The sequence below is a fragment of the Amphiura filiformis genome, chromosome 1 (assembly GCF_039555335.1).
Source record: "Amphiura filiformis chromosome 1, Afil_fr2py, whole genome shotgun sequence".
In the NCBI taxonomy this organism is placed as follows: domain Eukaryota; kingdom Metazoa; phylum Echinodermata; class Ophiuroidea; order Amphilepidida; family Amphiuridae; genus Amphiura; species Amphiura filiformis.
Window position 1 is genome coordinate 29,870,270 of NC_092628.1, and position 25,367 is coordinate 29,895,636.

At 36.0% G+C, this 25,367-nt stretch overlaps 1 protein-coding gene and 1 long non-coding RNA gene across 2 annotated transcripts in view; one reads left to right on the forward strand and one right to left on the reverse strand.

Annotated features, from left to right (window-relative positions):
- The window catches only part of LOC140141472 (uncharacterized), a 262,118-nt gene that overhangs the window by 144,798 nt on the left and 91,953 nt on the right, over positions 1 to 25,367 (forward strand). The window lies entirely within an intron of this gene.
- LOC140165970 (uncharacterized) overlaps positions 1 to 25,367 on the reverse strand; it is a 29,868-nt gene that overhangs the window by 3,878 nt on the left and 623 nt on the right. The window contains exons 2-7 of the mRNA XM_072189333.1: positions 22,983 to 23,219; positions 21,022 to 21,114; positions 19,813 to 20,199; positions 12,907 to 12,969; positions 12,577 to 12,639; positions 11,653 to 11,721 (exon numbers count right to left, since the gene is read on the reverse strand). Of these exons, the coding sequence (XP_072045434.1) occupies positions 11,653 to 11,721; positions 12,577 to 12,639; positions 12,907 to 12,969; positions 19,813 to 20,199; positions 21,022 to 21,114; positions 22,983 to 23,219 (912 nt within the window). The remainder of the gene's footprint in view (positions 1 to 11,652; positions 11,722 to 12,576; positions 12,640 to 12,906; positions 12,970 to 19,812; positions 20,200 to 21,021; positions 21,115 to 22,982; positions 23,220 to 25,367) is intronic.

The window sequence follows — 25,367 nt, forward strand, 5'->3', positions numbered from 1 at the left end:
TTTTAACCCCAAAATATATGAAAGCCCCATAGACATTGGCTAATGTTAATGCACATTTACACGTGGCATCACTATGCCATGTTATTTCTGGCAGAAGGGGCATTTTGAAGGTTTTCGTCTCAGACCGGAAGTGACCCCTTGATGACCTTTGACCCAAAATAAAAAATACCACATATACACTGGGTAACCACAATTCATATATGAACATACCGTTACTGTCCTTTGTTTTTCTTAGCTAATAAAATTTTTTGAAAGTATTTCGTTTTATACCGGAAGTGACCCCTTAATGACCTTTGACCCCAAATCTGTGTACACCCCATACACACTGGGTAACACCAATGCATGTGTGCAAGTGGCGTCACTGTCCTACGTAATTTGTGGAAGAAGATGCATTTTATAAGTACTTCGTTTTATACCGGAAGTGACCCCTTAATGACCTTTGACCCCAAATTAAAAAAATACCACATATACACTGGGTAACCACAATTTATGTGTGCATATACCGCTACTGTCCTACGTTTTTCTTAGCTAATAACATTTTTTGAAGATATTTCGTTTTATACCAGAAGTGACCCCTTAATGACCTTTGACCCCAAATCTGTGTACACCCCATAGACACTAGGTAAGAGGGCGCACCACCAAATCACTCCACGATTTATGTACCAGTGAAATTCGGTTAAAATAGTCCACCGCTTATTTGAGCTTGTTGCAGCTTTATTTTCAAAACGTATAGTCAAAATTTGCCCATTTTCAGCTCATTTGCTTCCGACAAGTGTCTACATGACGAAATATGAGAAAAAGTCCCGATGTTTTATTTCAGAGATGGAGTTTTGGCGCGAATTAGGACAATGTCCGGTTTCGAAAATTGAGTGATTTTAAGGTTAAATTTGCACACTTTTTCTTTGCGGCAAAATAGCAAAAAAAGTAGATGGTCACCAATATATTCTGTTAAAAGAATAATATTCTATACATGATTAGCTTTAATATGATACCAAACTTGATAGCTGAGTTACGTTTTTGAACTGCTGAGCGCGATCCAAAAGTGCGTCTTTCCCTGTGTATTTTAATGGCGCGTCTAATGGTGGTGCGCTCTCGTAATTACAATACATGTGGGCAAGTGGCGTCACTGTCCTACGTAATTTGTGGGAGAAGATGCATTTTAAAGGTTATTTCGTTTTATACCGGAAGTGACCCCTTAATGACCTGTGACCCCAAATAAAAAAATATCACATATACACTGGGTAACTGCAAATGTGAACATACCGTTACTGCCCTATATTTTGTTTAGCTAATAAAAAAATTTTCGTTTTATACCGGAAGTGACCCCTTAATGACCTTTGACCCCTATGACCCATGCGTGACCTTTGACCCCACAAGTTTCATGTGGCATGTAGGGGCACGGTCAATGATCATTGTGACCAAGTTAGGTCAAAATCGATGTAAGCGTGTGAGTGCTAGAGCAAATGTAATAGTTGACAGAAGAAGACAGAAAGAAACTAGACTTAGCTGTGGTCTAAGACCACGAACACAGCCGTGTTGTGACCCCTATTGACCTTTGACCCCAAAATATATGAAAATGCCCATAGACATTGGCTAATGTCAATGCATGGGTGCACGTGGCACCACTTTGCTATGTTACTTGTGGCAGAAGGTGCATTTTGAAGGTTTTTCGTCTCAGACCGGAAGTGACCCCTTAATGACCTTTGACCCAAAATAAAAAATACCACATATGAATTGGGTAACCACTATTCATGTGTAAACATACCGTTACTGTTCTGTTTTTCTTGGCAAATAAAAAAATTTTGAAGGTTTTTCGTTTTATACCGGAAGTGACCCCTTAATGACCTTTGACCCCAAATCTGTGTACACCCCGTAGACACTGGGTAATGACAATGCATGTGTGCAAGTGACGTCACTGTGGGAGAAGATGCATTTTAAAGGTATTTCGTTTTATACCGGAAGTGACCCCTTAATGACATTTGACCCAAAATAAAAAAATACCACATATACACTGGGGTAACCACAATTCATTTGTGAACATACCGTTACTGTCCTATGTTTTGTTTAGCTAATAGAAATTTTTGAAGTTATTTCGTTTTATACCGGAAGTGACCCCTTAATGACCTTTGACCCCAAATCTGTGTACACCACATAGACACTGGGTAATAACAATTCATGTGTGCAAGTGGCGTCACTGTCCTACATAATTTGTGGGAGAAGATGTATTTTAAAGGTATTTCGTTTTATACTGGAAGTGACCCCTTAATGACCTTTGACCCCAAATCTGTGTACACCCCGTAGACACTGGGTAATGACAATGCATGTGTGCAAGTGACGTCACTGTGGGAGAAGATGCATTTTAAAGGTATTTCGTTTTATACCGGAAGTGACCCCTTAATGACCTTTGACCCAAAATAAAAAAATACCACATATACACTGGGGTAACCACAATTCATTTGTGAACATACCGTTACTGTCCTATGTTTTGTTTAGCTAATAGAAATTTTTGAAATTATTTCGTTTTATACCGGAAGTGACCCCTTAATGACATTTGACCCCAAATCTGTGTACACCACATATACACTGGGTAATAACAATTCATGTGTGCAAGTGGCGTCACTGTCCTACATAATTTGTGGGAGAAGATGTATTTTAAAGGTATTTCGTTTTATACCGGAAGTGACCCCTTAATGACCCTTGACCCAAATTTAAAAAAATACCACATATACACTGGGTAACAATAATTCATGTGTGAACATACCGTTACTGTCCTATGTTTTGTTTAGCTAATAGAAATTTTTGAAGGTATTTCGTTTTATACCGGAAGTGACCCCTTAATGACCTTTAACCCCAAATCTGTGTACACCGCATAAACACTGGGTAATAACAATTCATGTGTGCAAGTGGCGTCGCTGTCATACGTAAGTTGTGGGTGAAGATGCATTTTTAGTTGAAATCACGTTTTTGACCCCTATGACCCCTGCGTGAACTTTGACCCCACGAGTTTCATGTGACATGTAGGGGCACGGTCAATGATTATTGTGACTAAGTTAGGTCAAAATCGATGTAAGCATGTGAGTGCTAGAGCAAATGTAAAGGTTGACAGAAGAAGAAGAAGAAGAAGAAAGAAGATCCTGTAACGTCACGGCTGTGTAACTAGAGTCAATATAATCTGGGTACACAGCGAATAGCTATATGCAAACCATATTTAGTCCAGCCGAGCGGCGGCTGGACTTCTGTTTCTCAGCGGTTTCTTCTTAGTCCAGCCGAGCAACGGCTGGACTCTTGCATCCCAGCGGTTTCTGCTTCTTTCTTTCTTTAGTCCAGCCGAGCAACGGCTGGACTCTTGCATCCCAGTGGTTTCTGCTTCTTTAGTCCAGCCGAGCGGCGGCTGGACTTCTGTTTTTCAGCGGTTTCTTCTTCTTCTTTCTTTCTTTCTTTCTTTCTTTCTGTCAACATTTGACATAATTGGCTCTAGCTCCCTAATTATTTGACCGATTATAACCAAACTTGGGCAAAAGCACCACTACCCCAGCCTTTACATTTGACATGACCCATTTGGGGTCAAATGTCACGCATGAGTAATTTTGGCTAAAAATGCGATTTTTACCAAAAATGCTTCTTCTTTTACAGATTACATGGTAGCGCAATGAGACTTGGTCATCGGCATCGACTATAGTTGGGGTCTATGGGGTAAACACAGATTTGGGGTCAAAGGTCATTAAGGGGATTTTTTCTGCACATAACCAAATACTTTGAAAATGCTTCTTTTCCTACAGATTACATAGTATAGAGATGAGATTGACACATATGCAATGACAATAGCTGTTGTCTATTGGGTAAACACGGATTTTGAGTTCAAGGTCATTAAGGGGTAAAATATGGTGGATTACTGAAAATCACCTTAAAGTTCACTTTTTCCTGCATATTAAGTGCTGTGATCATCAGAATAGTGCCAAAATGACTATAGCATTGGGTGCATATAGGGTTATAATCATATTTGGCTTGAACATGGGGAGGGGTCTGTTTTGGGGTCAAAAGGGGTAAAATTTTGAAATTTGCCCAATGCAAACGAAAATTAGTATGTGTAATCACGGTATGATTCAAAATATGATGGAGGTCATTTCAAGGTCACCAGAGGTCAACCAAAGGTCAAAATGGGTCAAATTCCAAAATTCGTCCAATTTAAGTCTAAATTAGAATATGTAATATTGATATGATTTCAAACAAAATGGAGGTCATTTCAAGGTCATCAGAGGTCAACAAAGGTCAAATTATTTTATTAGATAGATTGTTAACAAACGTAATGCCAACATTTTTCACAAAAAGGCAATTGTGTTACAAATCTTTTCAAGGTCATAAGAGGTCACTTCAAGGTCACGGCTGGACTTCGCAGCCTTCTGAGGATGCAATATATCTAGTTCTTTCTTTCTGTCAACATTTGACATAATTGGCTCTAGCTCCCTAATTATTTGACCGATTCTAATCAAACTTGGGCAAAGGCTCCACTACCCCAGCCTTTACATTTGACATGACCCATTTGGGGTCAAATGTCACGCATGAGTAATTTTGGCTAAAAATGCGAATTTTACCAAAAATGCTTCTTCTTTTACAGATTACATGGTAGCGCAATGAAACTTGGTCATCGGCATCGACTATAGTTGGAGTCTATGGGGTAAACACAGATTTGGGGTCAAAGGTCATTAAGGGGCTTTTTCTGCACATAACCAAATACTTTCAAAATGCTTCCTTTCCTACCGATTACATAGTACAGAGATGAGATTGACACATATGCACTGACATTAGCTGGTGTCTATAGGGTAAACACGGATTTTGAGTTCAAAGTCATGAAGGGGTAAAATAGGGTAGATTACTGAAAATCATCTTACAGTTCACTTTTCCTGCATATTTAGTGCTGTGATCATCAGAATAATGCCAAAATGACTATAGCATTGGGTGCATATAGGGTTATAATCAGATTTGGCTTGAACATGGGGAGGGGTCTGTTTTGGGGTCAAAAGGGGTAAAATTTAGAAATTTGCCCAATTCAAATGAAAATTAGTATATGTAATCACGGTAGGATTCAAAATATGATGGAGGTCATTTCAAGGTCACCAGAGGTCAACCAAAGGTCAAAATGGGTCAAATTTCAAAATTCGTCCAATTTAAATCTAAATTAGAATATGTAGTATTGATATGATTTAAAACAAAATGGAGGTCATTTCAAGGTCATCAGAGGTCAACAAAGGTCAAATTATTTTATTAGGTAGATTGTTATCAAACGTAATGCCAACATTTTTTTATGAAAAGGCAATTGTGTTCCAAATCTTTTCAAGGTCATAGAAGGTCACTTCAAGGTCACGGCTGGACTTCGCAGCCTTCTGAGGATGCAATATATCTAGTTCTTCTTTCTTTCTTTCTGTCAACATTTGACATATTTGGCTCTAGCTCCCTAATTATTGGACCGATTTTAACCAAACTTGGGCAAATGCTCCACTACCCCAGCCTTTACATTTGACATGACCCATTTGGGGTTAAATGTCACGCATGAGTAATTTTGGCTAAAAATGCGATTTTTACCAAAATGCTTCTTCTTTTTACAGATTACATGGTAGCGCAATCAGACTTGGTCATCGGCATGGACTATAGTTGGGGTCTATGGGGTAAACACAGATTTGGGGTCAAAGGTCATTAAGGGGTTTTTTCTGCACATAACCAAATACTTTCAAAATGCTTCCTTTCCTACAGATTACATAGTACAGAGATGAGATTGACACATATGCACTGACATTAGCTGGTGTCTATAGGGTCAACACGGATTTTGAGTTCAAGGTCATGAAGGGGTAAAATAGGGTTTATTACTGAAAATCATCTTAAAGTTCACTTTTTCCTGCATATTAAGTGCTGTGATCATCAGAATAATGTCAAAATGACTATAGCATTGGGTGCATATAGGGTTTATTATCAGATTTGGCTTGACCAAGGGGAGGGGTCTGTTTTGCGGTCAAAAGGGGTAAAATTTTGAAATTTGCCCAATTCAAATGAAAATTAGTATATGTAATCACGGTAGGATTCAAAATATGATAGAGGTCATTTCAAGGTCACCAGAGGCTAACCAAAGGTCAAAATGGGTCAAATTCCAAAATTCGTCCAATTTAAATCTAAATAAGAATATGTAATATTGATATGATTTAAAACTAAATGGAGGTCATTTCAAGGTCATCAGAGGTCAACAAAGGTCAAATTATTTTATTAAGTAGATTGTTAACAAACGTAATGCCAAAATTTTTTACGAAAAGGCAATTGTGTTGCAAATCTTTTCAAGGTCATAAGAGGTCACTTCAAGGTCACGGCTGGACTTCGCAGCCTTCTGAGGATGCAATATATCTAGTTTGACCTTTTGCCCCTAAAGTAAACATTGACCTTTGGGGTAATAAATAATTTTAACATGTTTAGAATGTCGTAAGAATCGTTCCTGTTGAATTTGAGCTCGATTGGGCCAATTTTAAACATTTTTTTGCAAGTTTGACGTTTTGACCTCCTTAATGACCTTTGACCCCAATATTAAATACTATGCTTAGTTATGGAGATAAAAATTCTTGAAGTTATTTAGCTTAAAACCGGAAATGACGTATAAATGACCTTTGACCAAAAAAATAAAAATACCGTGCATACATCAGGTAACACTTATGCATATATGAAGTTTATGTCGCTCTACGTTTTGAGATAAAAAAAATAAAAATATTTGATGATTTTTGGTTTTTGACCGGAAGCGATAGCTTAATGACCTTTGACCCCAAAACTGTAGACACCTTAAAAGACCCTGGTTGGTAGCAATGCATGTGTGCTAATGGCAACACTCTGCTTTGTAATTTGTAAAAACAGTGATTTTTTGAATATTTTTAGCTTTCAGACCGGAAATGACCCCCTTAATGACCTTTGACCCCTTATCTGTGAACACCCTATAGACACCGACTAAAGTCAAGTCACATGACCTAAGCATGTCATCATCACATGTTATTTGTGGAAGAAGATACATTTTATAGTAAAAATCGCATTTAAGCCATTGTGAGCAGGTCAAAAGTCAAATGGAGTTCAATGTCATGTCACATGTGGGGACATGGTCACTGGTGTTTGTGACCAATTATGGTCAACATCGGTCAAAGCATAACAGAGCTAGGGCAAAACGTCACAAGTCACGCAAAATGTCACGTTTTGCTAAGAAAAAGGAAAAAAATCACGTTTTTGACCATTGCAGCTAGGTCAAAGGTCACAGCCAGGTCAAAGTCAAATGGAAGTTTTGGACTAGCCCAATGGTAATTTGGGTCAAGTATGGTTGAAATCTGCCAATGCCTTGCGGAGCTAGAGCGCTGATTGCCAGAAAGAAGAAGAAAGAAGAATTGGCGTAAGACAGAACACAGCGAATTTGCAAATTCGCTGTGTAAGAATTTGCAAATTCGCTGTGTAACAAAGAAGAACCTGTAAGAAAAAAGACACAGCCGTGACTAACGTCACGGCTGTGTAATCATGGTAATGTTACGATTTGAAAAAAAAGAAGCAAAAATCATCCTTCTTTCATTAGTTCATGAAAATCCTCCGGACGAGAACAATGTGGTCTAATATAAATAATAATGGTAGTATTAACTAGATGGAATTATATATATTACATTTTGACAACAATACGGCTATATACTCGCATGTTATCAGTGCACAAACCTATAGTCCTGAATATTTGCATGTGCCAATATTGCGTAACGCTAGAGGTGAATATATTTCTTTGATATGGAAACGGATGTATGGTTCGGATGGCCGAAAGGTCTAAGGCGTTGTGATTTCTTAGGTGCTGTTCTGATCGTCGCTTGTTCGAAATCTTGCTATGCCATATTTGTTTCTTATGCTGCTTTATTTATTTATTTATTTATTTATTTATTTATTTATTTATTTATTTATTTACTTATTTATTTATTTGGTTTATTTATTTAGTTATTTATTTAGTTATTTATCTAGTTATTTATCTAGTTATTTATCTAGTTATTTATCTAGTTATTTATCTAGTTATTTATCTAGTTATTTATCTAGTTATTTATCTAGTTATTTATCTAGTTATTTATCTAGTTATTTATCTAGTTATCTATCTAGTTATTTATCTAGTTATTTGTCAAGTTATTTATCTAGTTTTTTTATCTAGTTATTTATCTAGTTATCTATCTAGTTATCTATCTAGTTATCTATCTATTTATTTATATTTATTTATTTATTTATTTATTTATTTATTTATTTATTTATTTATTTATTTTTTCCGATTTATTGATTATTTGAACGACGTGATGATTGAGTGAGCAGATTGATCGATTGCTATAGTAGGACATCATACACTAGTATTGATTTATTCCGTTAAGCATTATCAAGGATTAATATCACAAGTTGTAGTGCAGATAGGAAGTTGGTTTAGTGGTATTATCCGGGATTCAGAACCAGGAAGTACCGGGTTCGATTCCAACCTATGCCTAATTTTTTTTAAAGACCAGGAAAACTACTACAGTAAGTTTATTTGACGCGCGATCTCGGTTAAATTCATTATCTGATGGCTGTGCCTCTTACAGACACCATCCCTCTGGAATCCAAACCACGGTTCGCTCTTCTCACATCCCTTAATGAATTACCTCAATAGAAAAAAAATCCCCTCGCAGTATTTAAAGTTTCGGAGCATTCAAGCATATTTTATATTCATGACACCATTCTTAGTTCATTATCTTTCTGCGTGGGTAATAGTACCAACATTCATACGCACGGCTTCGGTTTTTAGTAAATATTCGCCCTACCATATTGTAACTTTCAGCTTCGAGGGCACACTGCCATTTTTATGGTGTTTACGGTTCAGTGCGTTAAAACAAGAAAAGTCTCAGGTCAACCTATGTTGAGTTTTTGATCATTTGGCATCTAAATCATATAGTTTCACCTGATATTAGTGGCATTTAACTATGAGAGTTCTGAATATGAGAAAATCCCACCCAAAATTAGCCATTTTCCCATTTAAACCCGTGTAATACATTGGTAATTATTGGTATTTAACCTTATGTGCATATATTATTGTAATCCCAGCTGGCCTAGGTATTTAAATGTATTTGTACATAGTATTTTATAAATTATATTGTATGTGCAATTCTGTATTTCTCATATTTGAATTTTATTGTACCTGTTTTAAAAGGATTTTATGTATTTTGTTTTAACGGTGCATGCACTGATGGGGTTTCACTAGGCAAAGTAAGAACAAATAAAAGAAAAGACTAGAGCAACTGTGCCCTTTGCAAGGGCACGAGGTAAGTTAGGCGGATGACTGTGACGACCTGATCCAGCAGCAACACTGTGCTGGATAGTATAAATTTTAACAAGACTGTTTCATTAATTGCCGTTTTAATATACCTTGATCATGGAAAGCTGGCATTTTGAAAACTTGACCTTTGACCCCCTTAATGACCTCAAATGAATTTCAAAAATATTTAAAACATGTTAAGAATGTCATAAGAATCATTGCATTTAAATTTCAGCTCAATTGAAGCATTTTGAAAACTTGACCGTTGACCCCTTTATTGGCCCTCAATGACCTGAAATTAATTTTAAAATATTTTCAACATGTTTAGAATGTCATAAGGCTAATTGCAATTAAATTTCAGCTCAATCGGAGCATTTTGCAAAACTTGACCTTTGACCCCTTTATGACCCCTTAATGACCTTAAATAAATCTTAAAATGTTTTTAAAATGTTTAAAATGTCATAAGGATCATTGCATATAAATTCCAGCTCAATTGGAGCATTTTGAAAAACTTGACCTTTGACCCCTTTATGGCCCCTTAATGACCTTAAATGAATTTTAAAATATTTTTTAAATGTTTAGAATGTCATATAGATCATTGCATTCAAATTTCAGCTTAATCGGAGCATTTTGAAAAGTTGGACTTTTGACCACCATTATGACCCCTTAATGACCTTAAATAAATTTTAAAATATTTTAAACATGTTTAGAATGTCATAGAGTACCGAAGTGTGACGTCATGAAATTTCCTTTTTTTGCATTTCAGCATTTTCATGACCATATTTCAGTAGAACATGATGAAAAAAATCCACAGTCCAAATTTGGTGGGAATCTGATCATGAGGGCCCGAGATATGGCCGCATGAATACCTACTAGCCCCATTCAAATCATAAAAATTGGCCTGGTTCATAACTGTTTGGAACCAGGCCAATTAACACTGATTTCAGTGGGGCTAAATAGGTATTCATGCGGCCATATCTCGGCACTCATGATCCGATTCCCACCAAATTTGGACTGTAGATATTTTTCATCATGTTCTGAAATATGGTCATGAAAATGCTGAAATGCAAAAAAAGATTTTTGTGACATCATCACTTCGGTACTCTATTGCATATAAATTTCAGCTCAATTGGAGTAGTTATACTCCAATTTCAGCTCAATTGGAGTATTTTACTTTTTTGACCCTTGTGACCACTTGGATGACCTCTGAATTTAAACAACAGATAACTTTTGTAGCCAGCTACCCAATACTGCTTGTGACTGAGTTTGGTTGAAATCCGATCAAGGATGTGGGAGTAGTAGCAAATTGTGAGAAAGAAAGAAAGAAAGAAATGGCAAGAAAGAAATAAGTTAGGCTGCACGCCTAACTTAAAAAGAATAAAATCATGCTCAAGTGCTATCAGATTACCAACTCAGAGCACTACAGCTGCTTTATTCACCCGAGAAATGACCGGCCCTTTGTTTTAGCATTTGGGGCCCTGGGCACATAATAACATATGGGGCTCATGCATTTAACAATATGTGGCCGTACACTACGAATGAGCCGTAAAGTCGTCAAATTGTATTCTGAGTTACAGTGTAGAATGTGCGTGAAGGTCGCATTCACAGGTACCTCAATTTGGTGCGACATGTATCTCATCAAACACTGTTTAAACCAATCAATAATCCTATTGCTGAAGAGGATAATAAAGCTTCTACCTATTTCTATAGAATCCTTAAATAGCTCTAGATAGTCTTTGTTTGCTTTGGCTAAATCCTGTTCAAGTGGTGGGTAACAAAGCATTGCATTTTGTCTGGGTATGTATAACCAATTAACAATAAGAGGACATTCCTGAACCTCGTTGACTTGTGGATGATTTGAAATGACCACCAATTATGACTGTTTGATATTTATTACCCGAGACACATGGAGAACCGAAAAATGGTACCATTTTGTTGAAGGAGCAGAGTTCAAGAAAGTAACAAACCATAACCCCGCTTCTGGATATCGTTTGAAGTCAAATGATTTATATACCATTTTAAAGCTTATGATATATATTTTCTATACACGAAATAAAACAAAATTGACCGGGCCGACTTTACGGCTGATTCGTGGTGTTCAGTCACATATCATACTCAAGTGCTATAAGTGTATCAACACCGATTTAGATCAGTGATTTGGATTTGAATGTGTTTTTTATTTTATGTTTGCTATATAGAAATTGTATGTGTTGTACAGGTATTTATTACCTTTTTAAAACATGTACTTTTTATGTAGTTTTTGCATTATGTAAATTGTATGTTTTGTAATCTTTGTTTTTCTTTTCTATCACAACAATCTTCATGGAATATAGTAATACCTGTATTATCATATCGTAGCTGTTCTCCAATACCACTTTCTCCAGCAGAGGTTGAATTGGTTGGTTTATCTAATAAACATGATAAAGTAATATTATGACAGTAAGTTTTGTTATTGTTAATATCCAAAAATAGTTTTCATTCTTTCAAGAAGTACAATACAATGTGACCTCATGCATGAATCTGATCCCATGTCATGGACGTGTAAAGTAACACAATATCAAATATATCAAATAGATTTTTCCCAGTTTAATGTCTGTGGGATATCAGGTATATGCACGGGGCCACAGAATTGCAGCATGAAATATTTGGTAAAAAAAGTTTATCATACCTGATATTTCAGTTGTCACTTTGTTTATAGGACTTTCAGATGATTTCAAAGTAGTAACTGGAACTGAAGTTGTGCAAAAATAACAAGTCATAAATTAAAATATAGAATACGTGCAGGTCCCTACGCCAATACTGGTAATCAAGAAATAGATTCCATATTTCGTGACAAATCTGGTAAAAATAATTTTCAACCTGGGGTCTGGCCTGAAAAAAAGTGTAATAATGATGGACCAAATGCCTTCAGTTGGACATTCATTTGGCAACATTTTCCAACTCTCCTGTGTATTGATAAACAAATCCCCATTTCGCTTCAGCTTTGGACACCCAACACTTTATGTTTAAAGCACTTAAATGAATAATTTATACAATAATAGTGAAAAATAGTAACAAAATGGCTTCAATCACTCTGTAGCTTTTCTCCATTACCATCTTCTACAGCAGAGATTGAATTGGTTGGTTTCTCTAACATTATTATGATCAAGTAATACTATGAACTTAAATTGTGGCTATTGTCAATATTTTGAAATAGTTTTCATCGTTTAAAGAAGTACAATACAAAATTGCAGTATGAATTTTTGGTAAAAAGTTTATCATACCTGATATTTCAGTTGTCACTTTGTTTATAGGACTTTCAGATGATTTCACAGTAGTAACTGGAACTGAATAAGTCATACATTAAAATATAGAATACGTGTAGGTCCCTACGCCAATACTTGAAATCCAAGTGTATTCTAAGAAATATCGATTCCAAATTTAACGACAAATCTGGTAAAAACTGCATGCTTCGGCGATTTTTAGAAAAAAAAAATCACATTTGGGCTATTGTGTATATCTAGGATTGTGTCAAGCTCCTGAAGGTGAGTTCAACGGCGGCGGAACCGGGGCCCAGGAGGGCAATACCCCCTTTTGTAAAAAGTTTATCATACCTGATATTTCAGTTGTCACTTTGTTTATAGGACTTTCAGATGATTTCACAGTAGTAACTGGAACTGAAGTTGTGCAAAAATAATAAATCATACATTAAAATATAGAATACGTGCAGGTCCCTACGCTAATACTTGTAACCAAGTGTATTCTAAAAAAATCTATTCCAAATTAAGCGACAAATCTGGTAAAAATCTGCGATTAAAAAAAATCACATTTGGTCTATATATTGTGTACAGTGTGGTCCAAAAACAACTTAACCAAATTTTAAAGGTTGGTTTCGCACAGTTGGGAAATCTGTTACAAGTTTTTGTTGCATATTCTGAAAGAACATCTTTCTGAAAGTATTTGGTGCCTCATGCACGTACAAAATCATTTTGGTCTGGGAATTTCCAAAAATTTATGGCGGGAATTTCCAAAAATTTATGGCACAAATTTACATGTCTTCATTAGGGGGTGCCGTTAATTTCTGAAATAGCCCAATGTACTGTGTCGCAGCAACCATAGGCGTACGCGTGGACAAACTCAACTTTGGCCCTTTGACTTAACACTGCCGCCACATTTGTAATTTAAATTTTCTTTCATTCATTTTTTCACCGAATGCTCTTAGAAAGATGGTCATTAAGAATTCGCAACAACAATTTTAAACATCTTCCTGTTTGACGTCATCAACATCTGTGACGTCATCGGAGGTGTCCAAGTACTATATGTACATCACTAGCAACAACAATCTTCAGAGCAATAACATCCGCTGAAGACGCCGGTTGACCCGGTGAAAGCGCTCCGGTAAGTGCACCAAATTTGAGTAGCGTAGAAGTATAATTTTGCTTTCTAATTTTAAACAGACTTTTCAATTTTGAGATATATGAAACTTTGAAATTGGGTAAAGTTGTTTTTGGACCACCCTGTATATCTAGGATTGTGTGAAGTAAATCCCCATTTTCTCTTCTACTTTGGACACCCAACACTATAATTATGTTTGAGGCTATAGGCCTAATTTATACAATAATAGTGAAAACCTGTCCAATAATAGCTTCAATTTGGGTTTTCATTGAACCCATTTTTGGATTTTTTTAAACTCAAAATGTTCTACCAAAGAGCTTCAATTGGGCATTCAGTTTGTAAAGGTTTCTCACTTCTCAGGGGAATCCCGCCTTAGACACCCTTTCGCTTCTGCTTTGGACACCCAACACTAGGACTATATAATTAAAGCAATATTTTATACAATAATAGTGAAAACATATCCACGAATGACTTTAATTTAAGCTTTTTCAAACTAAAATTGGACACAATAATAATACCAAAATGGTGTACCAAATGGCTTCAATTGGGCCTTCATTTTGCTAGCGCGATGCGATGGACGCTTCGCGGTAAGCCTGGTCATTTTTAGAATAATTGTCATTTGTCAGCCCTGGTCAGTGTACAAATCATTGTGATACAATTAGGAGGTCGTGGGTATTTATTTTGGTATCATTGCAGTCACAATGATCACGATAGAGGGCCAAGTACCCGTATATGCGTTGGTATAAAATAAAAACAGCATGTTTAGTATAGAAAATATTAAAAAATTATGCAGAGAATCTGTAACCCCTTCTGGCAGACGTGTCAAAAAGTGCTATGGTAAACATAAGATTAATTTGGAATAACTTTTTTTTTATACATGTGTTAATTCTCGCGTTTCACAATACGATGCGCCTCCAGCGGTCGCTGGGTCGAGGCCAAAATACACAGTGCATCATGGGAATATGAGTCGACATCCAAAGCCTGCGTAATACGAATACAATACAGGAACATGCATCATTTGGGTTTAAATGTCATTATAATGATGTTACATGCGAATGCACACTAAAACAACAATTTACAACTATAGTAGATCCATTTTCTATCTATTGATCACAGGGAATCATTCGTGGAGCTGTTTTAAACATATTTATTATCGGGTGAAAATTCAATAGCAGCTAGAACGGCGATGTCGACTTGGAGTCGAAAATTTGACTGCCAAAAGCAACCGCTGGCGGCGCATCGTATTGTTAAACGCGATAATTGTATCATGTATCAATTGAGGGATTCATGAAATTCACCACCTTGACCACATTAGTTACATTGTGCAGATAGAAAGAGATCAACAATGCTCACTTTTTGGGCAATGGACTAGGTCCATACCAACATAACTGTCTACACTAACAAAGTTGTTTAAAAATACAACAACAACAACAACAACAACGTCAAATTTTGATTTTGTTATTCTTTATTCAAAATGTTGAAATAATAGCAGTAATAACTGACGGGAAGGGTCGGAGGACATATTATCATAATTTTTAAATTATGATAATATGTTGAACTTTGCTCTGTTGACCTACAAAGACAACAAATTTGGCCGATTCTATTTAGGTGCAAGTTGGGACATGTGTAAACATGACAAATATGCAAAAAAAAATCAGGTTTGAAAAAAATGTACCAATTTCATATTATAAGATCGTACATTATGGCTTTAAGAAAAAGATCGAGAGAATGAGATGCTGATAGAGTATATTTACCTTGCAGTTCGCACACAAACCTATTGTCATCATCACAATTGTCATCACGCCAAGCATAACCAGACCCTCTTCTTAGTCGCATGCAAATATCGTCACGATCGGTGTCTATATCATGCCATGTCTCATGAATTAAAGGTGATCCATCTGACCATATATATTCCCCCGGAGTGTTAGAGTCTTCAAGCAATCCAAACCAAGTAGTTCCACCACCAGATGCCTTGATTATGCTAATGATAAATTCGTTTTCGTCCGATGATCTTATATCTGCCAAATGCCCACCGTCACTCTCACAAGCCTCGCGAGCCTCTGACCTAATGCGCTGCTCATTGCTCACTTTGTAGCAAGAAGTTTGGAAGGGTACATAACCATCAAGACAGGCTCCATCAGCTGATATGAGAACATCGCAATGACATGAACAAATCGGAACAAAATCTTGTGAGAATAGTCAGTTAACATTCAACTTACGAAGGTTATTTAAACACGATAACATTAAACAAACAAAAAAGTATCTTTCTTCAAGATGTGAGCAAAGCCGTTTACTTAATTTGTTAATTTGTTCATACCTATTTACGTTATTTTGAAATGAATGAAAACATTAAATATATAGGAGTTAGAAGTATATAGGAATTACATTATAGAATTTATCAATCGCTTCCCTTATGAAGAAAATTAAGTCGTAACAGGTGAGAAATATATTATTTGACCCATTTGTTTTTATTGTTTTTGTATCGTTGACAATAATCCCTAGGGCAATAATCTTCAATAAGATTGGCCCCACAAAATTTAAATTTTGGTATTTCGGGTTAACATTTTCACTGGAATTCAGTTTCTAATATTCCAAACCTGGTACCATCTTGTTCAAATGGAGGTTCTTTTAGAAAGCATGCATGGTATACTTGCGATATTGTTTTGAAAATTAACCAAAAAGATAATAAAAAGCCCTTTGTAACTTCAAACATGTCAAAGTAACTGTTCGTATTAACGTTTTGTTTTTGTCAACATTCTTGTGCATTGTCCCAACGAGTACTATTGTGCCCTAAGTGGCACAAAATGAATTTGGGAGAATTTCATATTAAACAACATAATCGCCAACGACAACACCAAATAAAACAAAAGGCATTGGAAAGCTAAACGTTGTAGTTATCTTGTTGATGTTCACAGCAATGGTATTAAACTATTGGAGTACATCAGAGGTTTTTGTTTTGTATTATTAGGTAAACACTCTTACCATTATAGCAAATGACTCCTGCTTGTTTGTCGTCTCTACAATCTGTATTTTGAAACTCAAAATCTGTACAGTATCGAAGGCTATCAATGTCATCTATAAAATAACAAATTAATATGAGGCAAAATGTGCATAAAATCCAAATTTATCACAAGGATATCTTTATTACGCTCTTTTGACAAGACCTTTGTTCCATTTCTGAATTTATAAGGGTTTTTATTATCTATACCAGCTCAGTGACCCATCATTAATTTCCATGGACCTTTGGATGTACAGTTTCGCATTGTTATGTATATGGGTCAATCATCAAAAATGAAGAAATTTGGCGTCAAAACAGGCGAAAAACAAGTGGCACAAAAATGCAATAAAAAGAAATGGGACATTCCGCATAGTCCTACATCGAAAACAATCGCAACTGCTTTGCCCGTTTCCATTTGCTCTTGAGACAAAAACCATTTTGAAATCGAAATAATAGTAGTAAACACCATAGGTGGTGAGTGTTAATGTCATTCAACATAATTGATGTTATGAAATTGTACCATCCTCCTTTAATTAAGACTCCTTTATTACACAAATTCAATACAGAATACCAATATAAATAAATTGCATTTTCTTCAGCATAGGCAAGTACCATATGCTATCTAAGATCATGGCTGTATTATGCAAGAGCATAAATTAGGACCTGAAATGTCCAAGCTGTGACCATGAGAGGTTTCGTTCAATTAAAACGGATCTTTCAGAAAAGATAGCTTACCATCTGGACATCTCACGTCATTGATTTTCTTGCTTCCGGTATTAGAATATCCAATGTCTGAAGTTGCTTTTCCTCCAGGATAGCCTAACTGTCGACAGGTTACCCACGCTTCACGATCGCCCCATTCCCTATCCGTGGAACTGTAAGTGTCATAACACACCACCCTCCATCCACCGTCATAATACACCTCTATTCTACCTTCCCATTCTTTGCCGTCGACAAGACGTACGTGTCCATCTTGAAATGTTGACAATTCAATTCAAATCAATAGCATTATGGAATAGAAGAAAAAGAAAACGTGGCATAAAAGTATAAAAATGATTAATTAATGAAAGAGTTTAGCTCCAACACTACACTATTTTTTCTCTCACCTGGAACTTTTTCGCTAGATTGACTAGCGTCTTCAGAAGATGGTGATGCTGTGATGATATCTACAATCGGGATAGTCCTATGACGTAAGAACAGACTTTTCCATCACTTGATGACAGAAAATCACTTGATAAAGTCTGTTTTAGGCCTATGTTGAAAAATGATTGATTCAATTCCAATTTAATTTCTGGGCTTAATCCCAAATGTCATTTTAATAATATGAATAAAAATGTGAATCGTATGCAAGACTCACTATTTCATCCGGGTCTTGATACATTTATTATTTTAAATCACGAGGGATAATACATTATTTATGAATTTTTTCCATAACATGACAATTGAACCAAATCAAATCAGTGAAGTCAATATTGTGCAGTTTGACCTAATCCCCAGTGGCGTAGCCAGATGTTCGAACCGTGGTTGGGGTACAAACTTTTTTTTTACCGACTGAAGTGTGAATATTATTGTTGAACCCATTGTTTTAGCCAGTGCGTTCAAGACTCTATTTTTTCGGAGGGGGCGTTCATTTAGAAATTTTTTTACTAGATTCAAATTTTTAATGGGGGTTTTAAATCAAATTTACAATATGAATCCCTCCCCCTAATCCTCCTCCCCTAATCCTCAACCACCTTGGCACATTTCATGCCAAACGTCATAAAAAATAATTAACAAATATTTTTAAACAGGATAAAAACATGGGTAATATAGAATGAATTAGCCTCAATTTAAGACCTAATTGAATCTTCTAAGTGAAGGAATACTCAAGAGACAGTGTTTTGAAATCTAAGCTGCACATCAAAATGTGACAAAACCACCTTTTTGGGTGCCCCAGTATATGACACAGGATCAGATATGAAACTTTGAAATTGGGTAAAGTTGTTTTTGGACCACCCTGTATATCTAGGATTGTGTGAAGTAAATCCCCATTTTCTCTTCTACTTTGGACACCCAACACTATAATTATGTTTGACAGCATGTTTAGTATAGAAAATATTAAAAAATTATGCAGAGAATCTGTAACCCCTTCTGGCAGACGTGTCAAAAAGTGCTATGGTAAACATAAGATTAATTTGGAATAACTTTTTTTTTGTACATGTGTTAATTCTCGCGTTTCACAATACGATGCACCTCCAGCGGTCGCTGGGTCGAGGCCAAAATACGCACAGCATCATGGGGAAATGAGTCGACATCCAAAGCTTGCGTAATACGAATACAATACAGGAACATGCATCATTGTGGGTTTAAATGTCATTATAATGATGTTACATGCGAATGCACACTAAAACAACAATTTACAACTATAGTAGATCCATTTTCTATCTATTGATCACAGGGAATCATTCGTGGAGCTGTTTTAAACATATTTATTATCGCGTGAAAATTCAATAGCAGCTAGAACGGCGATGTCGATGGAGTCGAAAATTTGACTGCCAAAAGCAACCGCTGGCGGCGCATCGTATTGTTAAACGCGAGAATTGTATCATGTATCAATTGAGGGAATCATGAAATTCACCACATTAGTTACATTGTGCAGATAGAAAGAGATCAACAATGCTCACTTTTTGGGCAATGGACTAGGTCAATACCAACATAACTGTCTACACTAACAAAGTTGTTTAAAAAATACAACAACAACAACAACAACAACAACAAACCCCACATTATAATTGGTAGCATGGCTTCTGGCACATTAAAGCCTTAATGTACGATTTCCGTCAAAGTTTGATTTTGTTATTCTTTATTCAAAATGTTGAAATAATAGCAGTAATAACTGACGGAAGGGTCGGAGGACATATTATCATAATTTTTAAATTATGATAATATGTAGAACTTTGCTCTGTTGACCTACAAAGACAACAAATTTGGCCGATTCCATTTAGGTGCAAGTTGGGACATGTGTAAACATGACAAATATGCAAAAAAATCAGGTTTGAAAAAATGTACCAATTTCATATTATAAGATCGTACATTATGGCTTTAAGAAAAAGGTCGAGAGAATGAGATGCTGATAGAGTATATTTACCTTGAAGTTCGCACACAAACCTATTGTCATCATCACAATTGTCATCACGCCAAGCATAATCAGACCCTCTTCTTAGTCGCATGCAAATATCGTCACGATCGGTGTCTATATCATGCCATGCCTCATGAATTAAAGGTGATCTATCTGACCATATATATTCCCCCGGAGTGTTAGAGTCTTCAAGCAATCCAAACCAAGTAGTTCCACCACCAGATGCCTTGATTATTCTAATGATAAATTCGTTTTCGTCCGATGATCTTATATCTGCCAAATGCCCACCGTCACTCTCACAAGCCTCGCGAGCCTCTGACCTAGTGCGCTGCTCATTGCTCACTTTGTAGCAAGAAGTTTGGAAGGGTACATAACCATCAAGACAGGCTCCATCAGCTGATATGAGAACATCGCAATGACATGAACAAATCGGAACAAAATAGATCTTGTGAGAATAGTCAGTTAACATTCAACTTACGAAGGTTATTTAAACACGATAACATTCAAGATGTGAGCAAAGCCGTTTACTTAATTTGTTAATTTGTTCATACCTATTTACGTTATTTTGAAATGAATGAAAACATTAAATATATATAGGAGTTAGAAGTATATAGGAATTACATTATAGAATTTATCAATCGCTTCCCTTATGAAGAAAATTAAGTCGTAACAGGTGAGAAATATATTATTTGACCCATTTGTTTTTATTGTTTTTGTATCGTTGACAATAATCCCTAGGGCAATAATCTTCAATAAGATTGGCCCCACAAAATTTAAATTTTGGTATTTCGGGTTAACATTGTCACTGGAATTCAGTTTCTAATATTCCAAACCTGGTACCATCTTGTTCTAATGGAGGTTCTTTTAGAAAGCATGCATGGTATATTTGCGATATTGTTTTGAAAATTAACCAAAAAGATAATAAAAAGCCCTTTGTAACTTCAAACATGTCAAAGTAACTGTTCGTATTAACGTTTTGTTTTTGTCAACATTCTTGTGCATTGTCCCAACGAGTATTATTGTACCCTAAGTGGCACAAAATGAATTTGGGAGAATTTCATATTAAACAACATAATCGCCAACGACAACACCAAATAAAACAAAAGGCATTGGAAAGCTAAACGTTGTAGTTATCTTGTTGATGTTCACAGCAATGGTATTAAACTATTGGAGTACATCAGAGGTTTTTGTTTTGTATTATTAGGTAAACACTCTTACCATTATAGCAAATGACTCCTGCTTGTTTGTCGTCTCTACAATCTGTATTTTGAAACTCAAAATCTGTACAGTATCGAAGGCTATCAATGTCATCTATAAAATAACAAATTAATATGAGGCAAAATGTGCATAAAATCCAAATTTATCACAAGGATATCTTTATTACGCTCTTTTGACAAGACCTTTGTTCCATTTCTGAATTTATAAGGGTTTTTATTATCTATACCAGCTCAGTGACCCATCATTAATTTCCATGGACCTTTGGATGTACAGTTTCGCAGTGTTATGTATTAGGCTAAGTAAAAAATAAAACATGTTTCACGTCCGGGTTTTCGAAAAAAAGGAGGAAGAGGGGGCTTTTTATTTTCTATTTTTTATCGCAAAATTGGTGTAAATACCCATACTGAGCTGTTTTAGCGTACAATCCGTACATACAATAATGTCTGGAAAAAGGAGGAGGCCCTTTTTTATTTGTTGTTCTGAGAGTTACACCCCCTCTAATGATCACAAAACCTTCCTAAAATGTTTCTTGTATCTTAACAAGGCTATAGAAAGCATCCCAACTTCCTAGACATGTTTTTTGAAAAGTTATAACTGAATTTCAAAAAATAAAAATTTATTTGAGAAAACCTCAAAAAAGGAAGCGGGAGGGGACGTGAAACATGTTTATTTTTTTATTTGGCCTTATATGGGTCAATCATCAAAAAAGAAGAAATTTGGCGTCAAAACAGGCGAAAAACAAGTGGCACAAAAATGCAATAAAAATAAATGGGACATTCCGCATAGTCCTACATCGAAAACAATCGCAACTGCTTTGCCCGTTTCCATTTGCTCTTGAGACAAAAACCATTTTGAAATCGAAATAATAGTAGTAAACACCATAGGTGGTGAGTGTCAATGTCATTCTACATAATTGATGTTATGAAATCGTACCATCCTCCTTTAAGGTGGTACGAAAGGCAAAATCAAGTTGCTCTGATTGAGATTAAATAGACTTGTTGCAGAGAGATATGCAAAATAATCTTAATTCCAAAATTTGAGCCAAATCGGACAAACGGTTTTTGAGATATTGCTGTTGAAAGATTCTTTGTATTCTATTGTTTTTGCCAATATATTGATGAAGTTAATGAGGAATATTGGCAAAATGTGCTCATTAATATTAATTTTTGCCAATATTTTCCCAATATTTTATGAATAAACCTTCATACTACTTTTACCTTTAAAATTTTGACCTGAAACTTTGCCAATGTGTCTCTATGACCTAAACCTTTAACATGTGATTTTCCCGCCCATCTAATTTGCATATTTGCATAATTAATTAGCCTTAAGTATAATGCTAATTAATTATGCAAATATGCAAATTAGATGGGCGGGAAAATCACATGTTAATGTTTTAGGCCATAGAAACACATTGGCAAAGTTTCATGTCAAAATCATATAAAATAAAAGTAGTATGAAGGTTTATTCATAAGATATTGGTATAATATTGGCAAACATGAATATTCATGAGCACATTATGCCAATTTTCCTCATTAACTTCATCAATATATTGGCAAAAACAATAGAATACAAAGAAACTAAAAACATGTATATCTTGACAACCGTATGTCCGATTTCCTTCCAACAAAAACTATTTTGCTCAGTGTATTTAGCTTAACTTATTCAATCTATTCAAATGGTTCTAAATTCAGTTTCTGTTTTCCAGAAACATCGTTTCGAACCCCCTTAATTAAGACTACTTTATTACTTTATTACACAAATTCAATATAGAATGGCAATGCAAATAAATTGCATTTCCGTCAGCATAGGCGGGTACCATATGCTACCTAAGATCGTGGCTGTATCATGCAAGAAGAGCATAAATTAGGACCTGAAATAAATTTGAAAGAAATGTCTAAGCTGTGACCATGCATGAGAGGTTTCGTTTAATTAAAACGGATCTTTCAGAAAAGATAGCTTACCATCTGGACATCTCACATCATTGATTTTCCTGCTTCCTGTATTAGAATATCCACTGACTGAAGTTGCTTTTCCCCCAGGATAGCCTAACTGTCGACAGGTTACCCACGCTTCACGATCGCCCCATTCCCTATCCGTGGAACTGTCAGTGTCATAACACACCACCCTCCATCCACCTTCATAATACACCTCTATTCTACCTTCCCATTCTTTGCCGTCGACAAGACGTACGTCTCCATCTTGAAATGTTGACAATTCAATTCAAATCAATAGCATTATGGAATAGAAGAAAAAGAAAAACGTGGCATAAAAGTATAAAAATGATTATTAATGAAAGAGTTGAATTCCAACACTACTCACTTCACAACTCGCCCCATAAACTCACCCACAACTCGCCAATGGGACACAACTCGCCAATTTTAGACAATCCCAAAATATAGTGATTATTTAAGGGATCCAAAATGAGCGTTTATTGCGTTTCGACAGTATTTTTGTGGGACATGAGAGCACCTCAGACCTATCGAATTGCATTCTGAATACGAAGCATGTCTTTCTAATATCCAAACATTTTCTTTTTTCTTAAATCACAATATAATACAAATTTTATGACAAATTATAAAAATTTGATATTTTTCAAATTTTTGATATATAACAGTCCTCGAAGTAAATTATATAAATCAAATGATATACTCTTAAAGTGTGTGTAGCAGGGAGGAAAAGCCGACGGTCAATTGAAAATTTTGACCTTTCATATTGAAGATATGGATTTTTTTCCCAAAAGACCTAATTTTTTTGGTGTTTTGGGAAAAAAAATCCATATCTTCAATACGAAAGGTCACAATTTTCAATTGATCGTCGGCTTTTCATCCCACCTACATACACTTTAAGTATAAATCATCAGATTTATAAAGTTTACTTCAAGTACTGTTAAATATCAAAATATAAATTTTAATGATTTGCCATAAAATGTGTATTAAATTGCGAATTTCAAAAATCAAAATTATTTGATATCAGTATGACATTCTTCGTATTCAGAATGCAATTCGATATGTCTGATGTGCTCTAATGTCCCAAAATAAATACTGTCCAAACGTTCATACCCCAGCCCTTAATCCCAAATTGAAAATCTGATTTCTTGACAACGTTGATCAGGCTCGTCAATACAGGAAGAAGTACAAGGATAGGATGTGGTGGGGTAAGGGAGGTTGGGGTAGGGTGCTGGGTGGTAGGGTAGTAGATGGGAAGGGTAGGGTAGTGGCGTCGGGGTGCAGTGTGATATAAGAGGGGTATCTAGGTGGTAAGGAATATGAATATGACCCCACTACCCACGCCCTATCCCAGCACTCCACTATCCTGCCCCACCCCACCCCACCTATCCCCTACCCACCACCCATCCACTACCCCCAAAACCATATTCACTATCCCTACCACCAAAATACCCCTCTTATATCACACTGCACCCCGACGCCACTACCCTACCCTTCCCATCTACTACCCTACCACCCAGCACCCTACCCCAACCTCCCTTACCCCACCACATCCTATCCTTGTACTTCTTCCTGTATTGACGAGCCTGATCAACGTTGTCAAGAAATCAGATTTTAAACAGTTTATATGGTGGTAAGAATTACCCTGACATGTTTATATTGGTTTTTTAAAACTCACTCAGTGCCCATTCCCTGCACTCTATATGAGGAGTAAAAAGGCACACACTCCTTCAAAGTAGTGCTTTCCCTATCCAGACCAGTACTGTCCCTATTTACCCCGATGTCGGGGTCACTAACATTTTATAAAATATATACCCCAACATATGTTCAATTTCTTTTAAATCGTGGATTAAAGGCATTATGAGTAGATATAATATGCCATCAAAAGTTTGGCTTATGGGGCTAAAGGAACTACTACCCTACCACCCAGCACCCTACCCCAACCTCCCTTACCCCACCACATCCTATCCTTGTACTTCTTCCTGTATTGACGAGCCTGATCAACGTTGTCAAGAAATCAGATTTTAAACAGTTTATATGGTGGTAAGAATTACCCTGACATGTTTATATTGGTTTTTTAAAACTCACTCAGTGCCCATTCCCTGCACTCTATATGAGGCGTAAAAGGCACACACTCCTTCAAAGTAGTGCTTTCCCTATCCAGACCAGTACTGTCCCTATTTACCCCGATGTCGGGGTCACTAACATTTTATAAAATATATACCCCAACATATGTTCAATTTCTTTTAAATCGTGGATTAAAGGCATTATGAGTAGATATAATATGCCATCAAAAGTTTGGCTTATGGGGCTAAAGGAACATATATACAATACAGAGAGTGCCAAAAATGTCCCCATTCTACGGTACTCGGACAATGTCAACTAAAGTCTCCATTATTA